Source organism: Octodon degus, unplaced genomic scaffold, assembly GCF_000260255.1.
Source record: "Octodon degus isolate 3935 unplaced genomic scaffold, OctDeg1.0 scaffold00159, whole genome shotgun sequence".
NCBI lineage: Eukaryota > Metazoa > Chordata > Mammalia > Rodentia > Octodontidae > Octodon > Octodon degus.
The window spans coordinates 6,602,527-6,618,125 of record NW_004524735.1 but is presented as its reverse complement, the minus strand read 5'-3'; the positions used below and the strand labels follow the sequence as shown (position 1 = coordinate 6,618,125).

General features: G+C 40.4%; 1 protein-coding gene and 1 pseudogene across 1 annotated transcript; both read right to left on the bottom strand.

Annotated features, from left to right (window-relative positions):
• The window catches only part of LOC101583333, a 14,414-nt pseudogene extending 534 nt beyond the window's left edge, over positions 1–13,880 (bottom strand).
• A 456-nt stretch (positions 13,881–14,336) lies between these two features.
• Positions 14,337–15,329, bottom strand: LOC101582931 (mas-related G-protein coupled receptor member X1). Its single transcript, XM_004642703.2, has one exon. It carries the CDS (start codon positions 15,327–15,329, stop codon positions 14,337–14,339), a length of 993 nt encoding a protein of 330 aa, XP_004642760.2.
• Between the last annotated feature and the right edge of the window lie 270 nt (positions 15,330–15,599).

The window sequence follows — 15,599 nt, the reverse complement described above, 5'->3', positions numbered from 1 at the left end:
GAAAAGATGCGAGAGAGAAGTGAGAGTATTTAACGTGGTAAGTAAATACGGTGAGTAAAGAATAAGGAAAACATTTAAAAAGAGATCATTGTGGATGGACAGGAAGGTGGTTGGGTAGTGTTCTAAGCCAGTTACAGCAATACTGTATGTGTAGACTCAGTCTGGTCTAATCAGAAGAACTAAAGTGCAGCAATGAAGTGAACTGAGAGGAAGGGTTTGAGTGGGGGTTAGGGAGCAGCACACAGGTAGAAGACCGTTTAGACTAAGATCATCAGAGCCCTTCCCCTGACTTAGAGGAGAAGGCAGAAAAGCGGCCTCAGAGCCAAGCGGGAGGGTAGATTAAGTGGGAAAAGAATTATAGTTCCTCAGTAGAATATCACCGAGAAAAATAAAAGTGTGAGATGGCAGTTTCAGAAGAGAGAAAATGATTCAACTCTTTACTTGGAGAGCAGAGCAAAGAGGGAATTATGTAGATGTTATATGAATCTCTATAGAGTTAAAAGGAAACTGGAGGTCCATGCTCACAAATTCAAAATCACGCTGGAGGCAGGTTTAAGAGCACTCTCTCGCTACACTCATTGCACACAGATATTAAGTAGGCCAAGTTGGATTCAGCTAGGGCAATAGTTATGAGCAGGCCTTCATTTATGAAGAGCTTCTGATGGCAAATAAATGACTTAAATAAAAATACTAGTACATTCAAGTGTTGCTGAGGATTGGGAGATTTTTGGTTTTACCTAATTGCCAGTGGAGTAGTAAAATTGTCCAATCAGGAAAATATTTTTGCATTTCCTTAAACAATTAAGCAAATATTTGCCATTCAGCACAGCAACTCTACTTGGGCATTTGTGTAGGAGATTGAGAAATTAGGCTTACTTGAAATTTTTGGGTTTAAAGCACTTGTACTTATAATAGCCAAGGTGAAAATAAACTATTAATTGTTCTTGTAAATAGTGAAATAAGGGCCAGCCAAATAGCTCAGAGGATTAAAGCACCTGCAAGTAGGCACAGGGACCAGGGGTTCAATCCTCAGACCTGCTGTGCCAACCCCACCCCTGGGGCATGCTGAGACAGCAATTGACACTGGGTGTGGTGTGGTGGCATGCACCTGTAATCCCAGCTCTTGGGAGATGAACACACACTTCTCAGAGGATGAAATTAAATAAGCAAATAAATATATGAAAAAATGCTCCATATCACTAGCCATCTGTGAAATGCAAATTAAAACAACACTGAGATACCATCTCACCCCAGAAAGAATGGCTATCATAAACCAATCAACTAACAACAAATGTTGGAGAAACTGTGGGGGGAAAGGAACCCTTCTCCACTGCTGGTGGGAATGTAAACTGGTGCAACCGTTATGGAAATCAGTGTGGAGGGTTCTTGTTAGGCTGTAAGAAGTGGATCACTGTGAGTGCAATCTAGTAGTGAGACACTGAACACCCTGTAGACCCTTCCCTAAAATACAAAAAATAAAAAATAGTGAAATAAAATTTAGCACAATGGAACACTACTGAGCAACTATTTAAAAATTAACAAACTTTTTATACATATCAGGTATTGGACAGACATCATAAGTGAAAAGACAACCAAAAATACTAGATTTGTAATATGCTACATATGTAACATTCTTACAATGGTAACATTGAAGGTATAAACACCAAGCATGTGGTTTCTAGAAGTAAGGGAAGCGTCATATGGATGTGTATCTATAAAGATGTAGACCAAATAAGCTAGAAAGACTGAGAACTAGTTGCAAATCTCATGACTCCAATTGGTCAGTACATGGAGGATAAAGTACACAGTATTTATAGACAGAAGAGAAATGTGGCCTGTTACTAGGACAGTTGTGATGGCAGAACTGGTAGGCTATAAATGGAGGAAATTTGATTGAAGACAGAAGCATGGTTTCTCTAACTGTACTACAAAATTATGATTTTTTTAAAAACATAACTTTGGGGGGCTGGGGAGATAGCTCAGTAGAATAAGTGCTTACCTGGCAAGTGCAAGGGCCTGAGTTCAATCCCCGGTTTCACCAAAAAATAATAGTAATTACTTTTTTAAAAAGTATAACAGGGGGCCTACCCCTTAGCTCAGTTCTTTAAGTGGATCCTTCAACAAAGCAGTCAGGCTCAGGTTGCTGTGGTTCAATCCCCACAACTCAAGCCAGTCAAACCTGCCCTCAAGGCATTCGGATCCAAAAAAAAAAAAAAATCCTTCTACCATTAAAAAAAAAAGCATAACATTACAGGCATGATGGCACATGCCTGTAATCCCAGCATTCAGGGAGGCTGAGGCAGGAGGATAATGCGAATTTAAGTCCAGCCTGGACTGCATAGTGAGTTCAAAGTTGGGCAGAACTACATAACAAGACTCTGTCCCCAAAAAACAAAAACAAACAAACACAACCAACGTGGTACTAGCAAAAATTTAGAAATGTGGAAAAATGGACTATAACAGAAGACACATGCACAAGTCCTGCCCTTGAAGTCATTTGATTTGTGCTTGGTGTAACATCATGTTGCTTTGTTCATCAGGATCCTAAGAATGACAACAGGCTGGATAATAGATAGATAGATAGATAGATAGATAGATAGACAGACAGATATTGATAGATAGAATATAAAGCTCACGTGTAGGCTATACTGTGTAGATTCAAGTAAGGAAACTATACGATATCCCTATAACTATCGTTCCTAAGAACATACTCTTCAGAGTGCATTAAATTGACTTGACTGTATAATAAGCACTCCCACACACAGAAGTGAAGCAAAGCATGACATTCTTACAGTGTGCATTTATAGAAATAAGTAAATAGAATTTTTCAGGTACACATACCTAAAGGTTCAGACCTCCATCAGCAACTCCTCTCTTTGGAACTTACTCATTACTCTGTCATACACACAACATTTCATTCTAAATACCAAGGTGCTAGGTATTGTATTCCAAGCGGTGGCAGGTGACACGCAGACTTTGAATATGTTAACCGTGGGAGACTGGCTACCAACTCTTCAGTTATCATCCACACCAAGGGTACAAAACATGCTTAGTTGATTTTTATGTGAGGAATAAAATGTTGAATTTAAGGGTAAGTTATGTCCCTTGTCCCCAGTGTCGGGCCTACTGCAAGCTATAAGCCTGCAGCAGAGAAGTCAGCTCACTGCAGTGTTTCTCACTTCTCCCCTCCACCATACACTTCTCTCAGGCCCATGCTGTTTGCATTTTTGGTGTCTGACCCTGTAAGTTTGGATATTGTCATCGTTGGGGATTTTGCAAAGAAAACAATGCAATATGGGACACATTTTATATTATTTTATAATGAATCACCCAAAGAATTATGTACAAGAAGTGGAGGAAATCTGTCCACACATCAAAGACCAAAGAATCCAGCTGAGTGTCTGGACCCTAATATCCTGCATGAGTTCAGCTGAAAACCTAAAGCCCAGAACAATGCCTCCCACAAGTCCCACTGGGGACCTAGAACCCACGACAAAGTCTCATGCAGGCCCGCTTCATGGATCTGAGCTGGAAAGGCCCAAAGGTTAGTGGTAGAAGCTAGAAAATCTGTGCCAGTGGGATGAAGGATCTGAGCTGGCAGGCTGAGGGATCTGAACTGGAGCCAAGAAACACTGCCCAAGGTAAGCACCAGACTCCCCTAAAGGTACCGCAACCATCCTCAGCAACAGCAAGGTCCCAAGCTGCTCCATGGATGAGGAAAGCCGAGTCCATCAGAAAGCCAATGCACCAAACTGCTCCATGAGACTGAACAGTGCACCTTCATCCCCTCCAGAGCCAGGTATTGATGTTCAAGATGAGGACCAGAGCTCCTCCAAAATGAACTTCAGCCATTCTCAGCAACAATGAAGGTCCTGAGCTCCTCCTTCAATAAGAGCAGCTGAGTTCATCAGGAAAGCCAACATGACAAGGTCACCCAGCAGAACAGCCCAGGAGAACCAGTGGCTTCCAAAAGCTCCAACACCTTCTCCAAACAGCATCCCTAAGCATGTCAACAGTCTCTCCAACTCTGCCTCTTCTGCTGTTGGCAACAATCTTCAGGCGAGCCTCCTGCACTCAGCACCATGCTAGTTCAGTTCAGCTGGGTGTAACAAGTTGACCACCTGTTAACAATCCACTGCAGATCTATTCCTTGGAAGAGGGTTCAAACACAGGATAATATTGCTCTTTGTCTTGTCTTCCTGCACTGACCAGATTGGCTCTTTTAACTTTCCTTGTATTGTAAACTTGACTTCAACTACTTTTATAAAAGTGATCCAAACCCCTAGCATTGTATAGCCATTAAAGATACTGCACAATGCTGGTAGTACTTCAGACTTATAGTACATTTTTATTAAATATTTCTTTTACTTGCATACTAGGCTTATACCTGTGCTTGACAAGCAAGCCCAGTATTAATTAGCACCATTAGATTCTGGCTTGCTTTTGCAAGACATGGCTTTACAAATTAAACAAGGAATCAAATGTCTCTCACACACAATGCTCATTTGGAACAGCTGAAAACTTTTCAGTGAAAGCTTTAAAGATGAGCTCATGAATTCAGTGTTAAATTGTATCAGTTAAATTAGGTCAAACTGAAGAACTTATAAGAAGTTGTCTAATCAGAGCCCGTTATTTTTAAGGAATTAGCCCACCCTCCCCCAGAAGCCATATAAGGAATATTTACCAAAATCAGACTGGAAAATTAAGCCCTGCATAGTCATGAATCAGATTTGTTCCAGGACAACCAGGCTGCATACAGTAATTTTAGTTAGTTCTGTATACACTCTAGAACTGACCAGGACAAAGCTCTGAATAGAAAAGCTGTACAAAATAGATTCCTAACTACAGAAGTTACAAATTTCATAAGGGTGTGAAAAAAACTACTGTAAATTTGATATGCGTTATGTCCAAATACTTTCCTTAAAATATATATACAAAATGGGGCTGGTGAGATGGCTCAGTGGTCTAAAGCACCTACTTAGAACAAGCTTAGCAAAGCACAGGGACCGCAGTTCAATCCCCCAGCACCACATGCCAGCCAGCCCCGCCCCCTGGTGGGCTGAGCTGGCCACACACACACACACACACACACACATAAATAAAAATTAAAAAAAAATAAAATAAAGCGCTACCATCTCTTTCAATAAATATATATATATATATATATACAATTTTTACAGACAAATACAAGTTACTTTTGTTTTAAAAACTGAGAGTATTCCATATTTCTAACTATTGTTGGTCTACTCAACACACTGGGAAAGTGAATTATAGAGGAAAAGCTGCCCTTCACATGCTGCTCCACAGCACTGAGGCTTGTGGTCGGAGTTCAACTCCTTGTAGCTTAAATCTGTTTTATGCACATGTCACTAGCATTGTTAGTGCTTGTCTTTTAACATGAGACAATTGATGATTTGGTGGGTGTATTTAATGACTTGTATGGCTAGCTGGCTACGGGCTGCTCCTCAGGCTCTACATGAAGAAATCAAGTCTTTCCACCCTATCATCACTACATCTCTTTAGCTTTTTTTTTTTTTTTTTTTTTTCTGTATTTTAGGGAAGGGTCTACAGGGTATTCAGGGTCTCACTACTAGATCAGACTCAGTGATTCTCCTGTTTACAGCCTCCCATATTCTGGGATGACAGGTGTGTGCCACCATGCCCAGCCTAAAATTTGAGAGGGAGGTTTTGGGGGGGGGGAGTTGTTTGTTTGTTTTGTTTTGTTTGTTAGTTTGTTTTGGCTTCTTCATGCTGCCTTAAGGGAAAGTCTGGTGCAGCTTCTGGAGGTGAGAATCAAGTTCCTATGCGCCTGATTGCAAAAGTTCAGAAAGATTTCTCTTGTGAGGGCGGGGGAGCTGGCTCAGGCTGCCTTAAGGGCATGTCTGGGGTTCCGCCTCACCGCATTTAGCATAAGCAGGCGCTTAAACAACTGAGCTAACCAGCAGGCCCCTTCACTACATCGCGAAATTTTCACAGTCTCCAGTCTGTTTGTTGCTGAAACTGTGCTTTGCTTCTTTCACGCTGTGGCTCTGGAAGGGGACTACTTCTCCCATGACTGGCGCCATCATTTTCTTGCTTTCTGGCCTGTTTTAAGTTGCTGCTTGGACAGCTTCATAAATACTTTGCTTTCACAGATGTATATTGTTTTGGTGCCTGGGGTTGTTGAACAGTCAGCTATTGCACTTACAAGGCTCTCTTACTAGATGTGCCAAGCCAGCTCCAATTCCAGCAACACCTGCAAAAGCCAGCAGCACATTTCTGATGCTGCCTTCTACACCCTCTACGTGGAAGAACTCTACAAACCCATCCATCTCCAGGTCACTCTTATTTCTTCATGGTTTGAATCCACAGGTCTGAAGATTATCCAACTGAATTACAATTACCCAGCCCCTTTTTGTGCATATGAGAACACCTGTGATACTTTCTGCTAATGGTTTGATGCAGATTTCTTGGTTTATGCTCTTCAAGTGTTTGGCCACAAAGGCCCCCCAAAAAATGAAAGTCACGATCCTGTCCCAGTTTGTTACACCATCACTGAAAACATGGACCATCACTCGTGACGATTTGACATCATCTTCTGGTTTTGTTTTTTTGTTTTGTTTTGTTTTTGTTGTTTTGGTTTTGGTTTTTTTGGTTTTGTTTTGTTTGGGGGTTTTTTGTTTGGTTTGGTTTGGTTTTTGTTTTTGTTTGGTTTGGTTTGGCTTGGTTTGGTTTGGTTTGGTTTTTGCAGAACCGCAGATTGAACTCTGGCCCTCGCGCTCGCCAAGCAATATCTTCGTTTTTGATGTCCAGTTTCTGAAGCATTCTTTGGAAGGGTGTCACGTGGTTGCGCTGCAGGCGGTCCCTGACCCACTACCCGATATCCAGCGCCTTCCAGCAGGCGGACCCAACCCCGCCCAGCGGCTTGGAGTCCTTGGTGCAGGCAGCCTGCTCCCACAGATACCGCGAGGTGATCTCCAGCGACTGCCAACTGCCAGTACAGCTCGCCTTCCTCCTCAACCCGGGCGGCGCAGAGGGCAGCGAGCCGTCGGCGCTGGGACTCTTCCCGGCCTCCCGGACAAGCTCCAACAAGGGTAGCACGGCCGGCCACTTCCCGGGAGGCTCTGGCTTGTACGCATCCAGCTCCTCCTTGAGCGACACGATGTCCCCGGCCGCGACGTCTGACTTACAGTACTTTTATAAGAGTGATCTTGCAACAACTATTGTCATAATAAAGAAACGAAAATCATTCAAGTAGTTATCACCATAACCTAAATTACTTCTATGTTTTTAATAACAATAGTACTATCAATTGCCTCATCTCCCATTTCTTTATTTTTATTTTAAAGAGCAAAAACAAAAACAAAAGCAGAAACAAATAGCAAAGAAAGACAGAAACATAGTAACATACAGCAATCCATATAGTACAGATTTTCAAAACAAGAATAAAACATTCCGGGCTAGGGAGATGGCTCAGTGGAATAAGCGAGGCAAGCGCAAGAGCCTGAGTTCAATCCTTGGTTCTGCAAAAAATAAAAATAAAATTAAAAATTCACAATGGTTATGTTACATATTTTATAGTCAAATCTGTTGCTCAGATTAACGGTCACTAGTGAAACAAATGTTAACACTTGCTTTCAATAAACCTTAATTTTTTCTTGTCCTTTTTACTTTTTACTTTTAATTTATTTTAAAGACAGAATAATAGTTGATAAGGCATTAGAAATGGTACACATTTAGAAGAACAAGATGAGGGTATTTGAACGTGGCTTTTGTGTTTTGTTTTGTTAGTTTTTTTCCTTCCAAGCTTTTGTGGGTTTTGGGGGGAGGGCGGGTTTCCATAATTTTATTAAGAAACAAATAGCAATGAGACAGTTTCAAATCAAATTAGGACAGTTTCAATAATTAACACATTGCAGGGCTGGTGAGATGGCTCAGTGGTCTAAAGCACCTACTTAGAACAAGCTTTGCAAAGCACAGGGACCGCGGTTCAATCCCCCAGCACCACATGCCAGCCAGCCCCACCCCCTGGTGAGCTGAACTGGCTACACACACACACACACACACACACACACATAAATAAATAAAAATCAAAAAAAAAATAATTAACACATTGCAAACTCTCTTCCTAGTGGTTATTTGCTGTACAAGATGCAGACATGATATCCTATTTACAAACACCATTAGAACAAATCCCTCTATTCATAAAGAGAATGCAACTTTATACCTATCCTAACCATTTTGAATACACAGATACAAAATGGACATTCATCTGTATCCTCTTTTTTGTTTAGTTCTGTCATTTGAATATTATAAGTATGTGAGCTCAGCAAAATATTCTAAAAGAGTCCAATAGTCTATAATAGTATTGGATCTTCCCCTCGATGGGCAATGTCAGAAATTGTTGACGTGAGTCCCCTATAGCTCAACATAACAGCATGGCTTTACTTCTTATACTTCATTTTTATACTTTTCTGCTGGATGGTTAAGACCAAGGTAAAGCAGGACCTATGCAACAAGAGTTGCAGCTTTTGGATCTGATAAGGTCAGTGAAATGCCCTCAGGATTTATCCTGAGATCCTGTACCTCAGATTGTAGATCCTTTGTCAGTGTCAGCCATGTGGATGAGTCACGGCCATTGCTTGGCCAATGTGCTCTCTGTGAAAGCCTGAGAGAGTGTTTTCTCCCCATGTGACTCTCCTTAGGCACACTCTACATCATCGATCACTTTCCTCTTTGGTCGCATAATCTCCTTGATCAGAAAATTTGGAACACTACTGAGTTACACGACGTTACAGTACAAGTTCTCATATGTCCTGAGTCTTAATTGACCTTGGAAGGCTAGGGCCAAGATGTTGGCTATCCTTGTAGCCCTCCTTTTTCTCTAATTTTGATCTGCAAACTTAAGTTGTTAACCCTCCAGAAGAGAAGCTTATTGTTATTACCATACAACCTAGGCTGTTAAACTTAAGCTCACTATGTTTCTGAATATCAAACATCTTAGGCATAACATGGAACAAGTATTTTTCATCAAATATTGATATGTTAAACTTTAAGTCCCTACAGAATATGATGAAAAAATATTTAAAAAATTAAAATATATTTTTAAAATGGGCATAAAGAATTATATAATTCTTATGTTTACACATGAGTCCAAAAACCTCACCATATACATCCTTGAAGCAGGAGAGTCCCACAATATTCCTTTTCCTGTCTCTTGCCTTCATTCACCACCCCCTTCTTTTTGAACAATCACCTACCCAAGAGACAGCACAGCAGCAAGTGGCATGTCATGACAAGCAGCCCATATTCAGAAGACCAGAATGACAGGCACTCCAAGCATGAACCTACTATTACAAATTGCCATCCTCGAACGTGGCTTTTGTATTGCACATTGCTGTCTTCTATGTAGTTGGTCAGATTGCAGATATTAACATATAGAGTTACTCAAAGTGAAAATTTTAAACATTAACTGCTACTTTCAAAAAACTGATGGAAATTATTAACGCAATCATCTCAGTTATCCTGTTTATGTACTTGCCTGATTTTTCCCCCTTCCTTTTTTTCCTTTCCCTCTACTTCTTTGTTTATTCCTGATGTTCAGTTTCTTTCTGTTTTACTATATCTCTTATACCTTTCAGATTTTATTTATTCTTTTAGGTTCTTACATGAGGGAAACAATATGATACATACACCTGTAGGTCTGCTTTATTCCACTTAAGAGTATAACATCTGGGTGCATCCACTTACCTATAAAGGACTCAAGTTTGTTTTTATTTGTAGCTGACTAATACTCCATTGGTTTTGTTTGTTTGTTTGTATTTTAGGGATGGGTCTACAGGGTGTTCGGGGTCTCACTACAAGATTGGACTCAGTGATCCACTTGTTTCTAGCCTCCCAAGAGCAGAGATTACAGGCACACCATCACACCCAGTCTCAATTGCTATCTCAGCACACCCCAGGGGTGGGGCCGGCACAGCAGGCCCAGGGATTGAAGCCCTGGCCCCTGCGCCTGCTTGCAGGAGCTTTAATCCACTGAGCTATTTGGCTGGCCCTCCATTGTTTAAAAATACCACATTTTTTTATCCAATTTTCAGTTGATGGGCATTGTTGTTCCCAAGATTTCACTCTCACAAATTGTGCTGCTGTAAACATGGATGTACATATCATCACTGTGGTATGATGTTTTCAGTTCTTTTGGAAAACTACCCAGAAGGGGAATAGCTGGGTTGAATGGGACTTCTAATCCTAGTTTTCTGAGGAGGCGCGACACTGATTTCCATAGTGGTGCTACCAGTCTACACTCCCACCGACAGTGGAGAATGGTTCCTTTTTCTCTACAACCTCTCCAGCATTTGCTATTAGTTGATTTCTTCATGACAATTCTTTCTGGGATGAGATGGTACCTCAATGTTGTTTTCATTCATAATTCTCAAATGTCCACTGTTGTGGAACATTTTTTCATATATTTATTTGACATTTGTATTTCTTTCTCTGAGAAGTGTGCATTCATCTCAGAAGCTCATTTTTGGATTGTGTCTTTGAATTTTCGGGGCCTGATTCTTTTTTTTTTTTTTAGCTCTTTATATATTCTAGATAGAAGTCCTTTGTCAGAGTGATTGTTGGTTAAGATATTCTTACAATGTGTGGTTGTCTTTTCATTCTGTCTGTGATTTCTTTTGACATGCAGAAATTTCTCAGTGAGATGAGATCCCAGTTATTGATTCTTTGAAGTATTTCTCATGCAGTTTGGTTTTTGTTCATGAAATCCTTACATACCCCTATGTCTTCAAGATTTCCTGCTACTTTCTCTTTCCTTCGAATTGGTGTTTCTGTTTTAATGCATTTTGTGAGTTTTAATCCATTTTGACTTTAGTTTAGTACATGGTGATAGACCTGGATGCAGTTATAGTTTTCAGCATGTTAAGAGACAGCTTTCCCAGCACCACTTATTAAAGAGGCTATCTTTCTTCCAATGAACATGTTCATATCCTTTGTCAAAGATAAGGTGGCTGAGTGTTTGTAGTTGTATCTGCATCTTCTAATCTCTTCCACTGGTCTTCAGGTGTGTTTTTTGCCAGCACCATGCTAATTTTATCATAGTAGTTCTGTAGTATAATTTCAAGTCAGGAATCGTAATGTAAGGCCATTCTTGCCCAGGATTGCTTTTGCTATTTTAGGACTTTTCCAGTTTGAAATGAATTTTAGAAATGCTTTCTCCAGATCTTTGAGATACATTGATGGTATTTTGATAGGGACTGCATTAAATTTGTACAACAACTTTGTTAGTATGGTCATTTTTACATTGTTGGTTCTTCCTATCCAGGAATATCTTTCCAATTTCTGAAATCCTCTTTGATCCTTTTTTTTTTTTTTTTTGGAGTATTATAATTTTCATTGTATAGATCATTTACTTCTTTTTTTAGATTAATTCCTAAGTATTTTTATATTATTGTGAAAAATAATGTTTCTTTAATTTCTCCTTCTGAGTTTGTTGTCTGTGTAGAGGAATGCTATTATTTTGGGGTGTTGACTATGTATTCTGCTGTACTACTGAAGTTTTTATTAATTCCAGGAGCTTCTCGGTGGAATTTTTTTGGGTCTTCCATGTAGATTATCATGTGGTCTGAGAATACTGATAGCTTAACTTCTTCCATACCTATTCCGATTCTTTTTATTTCTCTCTCTTGTCTAATGGCTCTGGTAATGTTTCAAGAACAAGATTAAATGGGAGTGGTGATAGTGGTCATCCTTGTCTTGTACCTGATTTAAGAGTAAAAGCTTTCAGTTTTTCACCACTAAAAATGATTTTGGCTTTTGGTTTTTCATAGATGGCTTTTATCAGATTGAGGTACAGGCCATCTATTCCAATTTTCTGTAATGCTTTGATCATGAATGAGTGTTAGACTTTGTCAAAAGCTTTTTCTTCATCTATTGAGATGATCATGTAGATTTTGGTTTGATTCTTTTGATACAGTGTATTACATTTATAGATTTTTGTATTATAAACCATCCTTGCATTCCTGGATGAATCCTACCTGGTTTTGGTATATAATCTTCCTGATGATTTGCTGCATTCTATTTGCTAGTATTGTATTGAGGAGTTTTGCATCTATGTTCATGAAGGAAATTGACCTATACCTCTCTTTTTTGGTTGAGTCTTTCTCTAGTTTTGTTATTAGTATAATACTTGCCTCCAAGAATAATTTTGAGAGTATCACCTCCCCTTCATGTAGCTGGAGTCTTCTAGGCAGACCAGTTCATCTACATTAGATGAACTCCTTCCACCTCCATGCCACAAAGATCCTCCCTATAGGTCCAGACCAGAGTCTGGGCCCCACTGGGCCTAGACATATGCCTCAGCTCACCGGGCTGAGCCTCAGGCCTCAGCTCATCCTCCTAATTCTGTGCCTCTGAACTCCTCTTCTCCCATGTCTATCTATCCAGGTTTAACATATCTTTCCTTGTTAATTTCAAAAGCTTATGGGACAGGCAAAAGTGGCAGAAGGCACAAGCTTAATAAGTTACCAAAACATCAGTTTCATTTCCCAGTATATCACAAAAGCTTCCTTCTCTGCTGACCAACACACACACACACACACACACACACACACACACACACACACACACAATATCTTCTAGAAATACATGTGTATAAAACAACTTCTTTCCCCAAACTCTAATGTACTGGACAACAGCAACTAAACTACACCTGTTTTAATAGCCACTATTGGTGTGCTGATAATAATAGTGCCCAACACATACCACACCATCTTCTCACAGCCAAGTCTCATGACTCCATGTAAGTCCTGAAAATTAAGAGTCACGGTATATAGCCAGGAACTTATGAGGCTACTAGCCTTGTCATAGCAGATAACTTCAGTCCACATCTACATAGTAAAATCCCACCATCTTATTCTAAAATCAGATTCTGGATGACCAATAATGAAAGATTTAGATTTGGCTATTCAATAACCCAATATCTGCTTGGGCTGCTTGTGGTTGGATGTGACCTAGGTTATGCATGGGATTAGCATGGGAATCCAGATGATATTTTGCAGCCCTTCATAGCCAAGATTTCAATAAGCAGGACTTATTTCTAGACTTGTACTGGTGAGAAGAATAACTAAACAATCTCATACTGTTACAGAGCCCTGCACTGAACTGAATGGAAAATGCTCTACACAAAGAAGTTGGAAGGCAACCACCTTTATTACCAGTGGGCTGATTGGGGATCACTCCCAAAGCATCAACCCAGGGCCAGCTTTGGACCTAGTTTATGTAGGTTTTGCAAGCAGGAGATACAAAAGCTTAAAAGCATGGTGAGCTTTTGTTGGGTTGCATCAGTTATTCTTCATTGCTGGGAAGAAAGTCCTTAAAACAAGTCAGCAAACAGGGTGTGTTTGGAACAGAAAAGTGCAGGCTGTGCAGCTGGGGGTGATCAGACTGAGCCATGTCCAGCTTCCTCTGGTGTAGTCAGTCAGGGCTCAGTGAGTCTAACAGAACCTGCGAGGTGGCCTGCATGGTCTCATTTTGTCCTAATATGGTGTCTAACTCCTAGTTGATTTTTAAATTTTTAAAATTTGCATCACAATACCAAAGTTTATGGGTAAAGTTTGTGGTGTTAACTGCCAAAATCCAAAGTCAATGGACAAGTGTCACTAAAAGATTTTTTTTTTTTTTTGGCAGAACTGAGGATTGAACTCAGGCCCTTGTGCTTGCCAGACAAGTGCTTATTCTACTGAGCTATCCCCCTGGACCCAAGAATTTTAATAAAACCAATTTCCTGTACTTATGCAGGGAGTCTGTCTCTATAGCAGTTACCCTAAACACAAAGACTAAGTGAGAAATAGATGGAGCAGAACTCGATCATTCAAAACCTAGCTTTTGACCTGCACCATGCCGCAATCAAAGAAAACCATAGAATTCTCAGAGCAATATAGTCTGAGAAAAATAAGATATTTTCTTTTTTTATACTTTTCTGTAGGAAATCCTTGTCAATTTCAGAACGCAGTTTTGAATAGAAATCCTTTTGGTCATAACAAAAATTTCTAAGAAAAGCATCCAATAAGATTCAGAGAAAATTTGAGAAAGTCATTAATCATGGCAAAAAGGATATATTTGCACTTTCTTTAAGAAAAAAAAATCCAAGTAAAACAATCTATTTGAAGGTGCCACAAAAATCACCCAAGCATTTCCAAGGTATAAGTCGAACAGAACAGGTACACAGAGGTATTGACTTTCAAAAGCACAAATACCTAATAAAAGTAGACACTCTTCATCCCTAAGGCACTCCACTTTCCAACTTTTCTCTCTGAGGGAATCCTTAATGTGATATCATGATTACTTCCATAGTCTTACATGTTCATACAATTGAGATAGGAATTTCTGGTCCAGGGCAGAGTAGTGCAACACAGGGTTTCCTGTGTACATCTGTCTCCACCTTTCCTCTCCAGAGGAGAATCCTGCAGAGCCCTCTGAAGGACCAGCTTGAGAGTCTTATGGCGCTGCCTAAAGGAGCCAATGAAGAAGTAGACAAGGGGGTTTGCACAGCTGTTAATACAGCACAGGACAACTGTGGCTGAATAAAAATGGCAATAGAATTTCTCAAGAGCCATTGGGGTCCAGCATAATAGGAACCAGTAAATGCCAAAGGGCAGACCACAGATGAGGAAGACCAGGATTGTGAGGAGAATGGTCACATACAGCCTGGTTAGTGGCATCCTTTGGGAACTACAAAGGACTCTGACCGCCAGGGCAAGGCTGGACCCAGACAGAGTTAGAAATAAAAACATCAGCCATGCAGTTATGATGAAATCAACATTTTTCCAGCTAACAATAGTAGGGAATGCATGGAGGAAACCAGAGTAGTACCAGTCTAGAACGCTAAGCAATAGGGACAGGATCCAGAGTAGGGTACACACAGCAGCTGACATATGTCTTGGACGGTGGCAGCGGTACCAGATGGGCTGAAAGACACAGAGGCAGCGCTCTATGCTAATGGCACTGAGGATGCACAGACTTGTGATGTATGGAATAACTGCCATGTTGGCTAAGATGTGAGGAATATATATATAGGCATGACTGAAGGATGTGATGATGAGCAGTGAGCCAATAAAATGGCAGCAGAGGAGAAGGAAGTCAGAAACAGCCAGGTTGAGGATGTAGACTGAGGTGGCGTTCCTGCGCATGCAGCATCCCAGGAGACTGATGACAACTGCATTTCCTGCTAGCCCCACCAGGGCAATGATGACAATCAGCCAGTCTGGGATCAAGATCTTATCACAGGTCACATCCATGGGCCGGTGACTTCCATTCACTGTTGTGGGTTCCATCCCCTGGGATGTCATGGTTGGATCCATGCTCACAGACCCCTCACTGGTATACCTGAGAACACAATTTTGAGAACATGCTGCATGATTACTTATTGTCCAGACCTCCATGTTATATGAGAATTATTGCTCCTATTTTTAAAAGGAAGGGTTGAAATGATTAAGAAATCTATCCAGAGCTGGGTGGTCCTGGATTAGCTAGTACTAGATATGAACCTAATCTTTATTGACTCTACAGACTGATCTTTCTCTTCCAGATAAAAATTTTCTGAAGTATATGGAAACAGT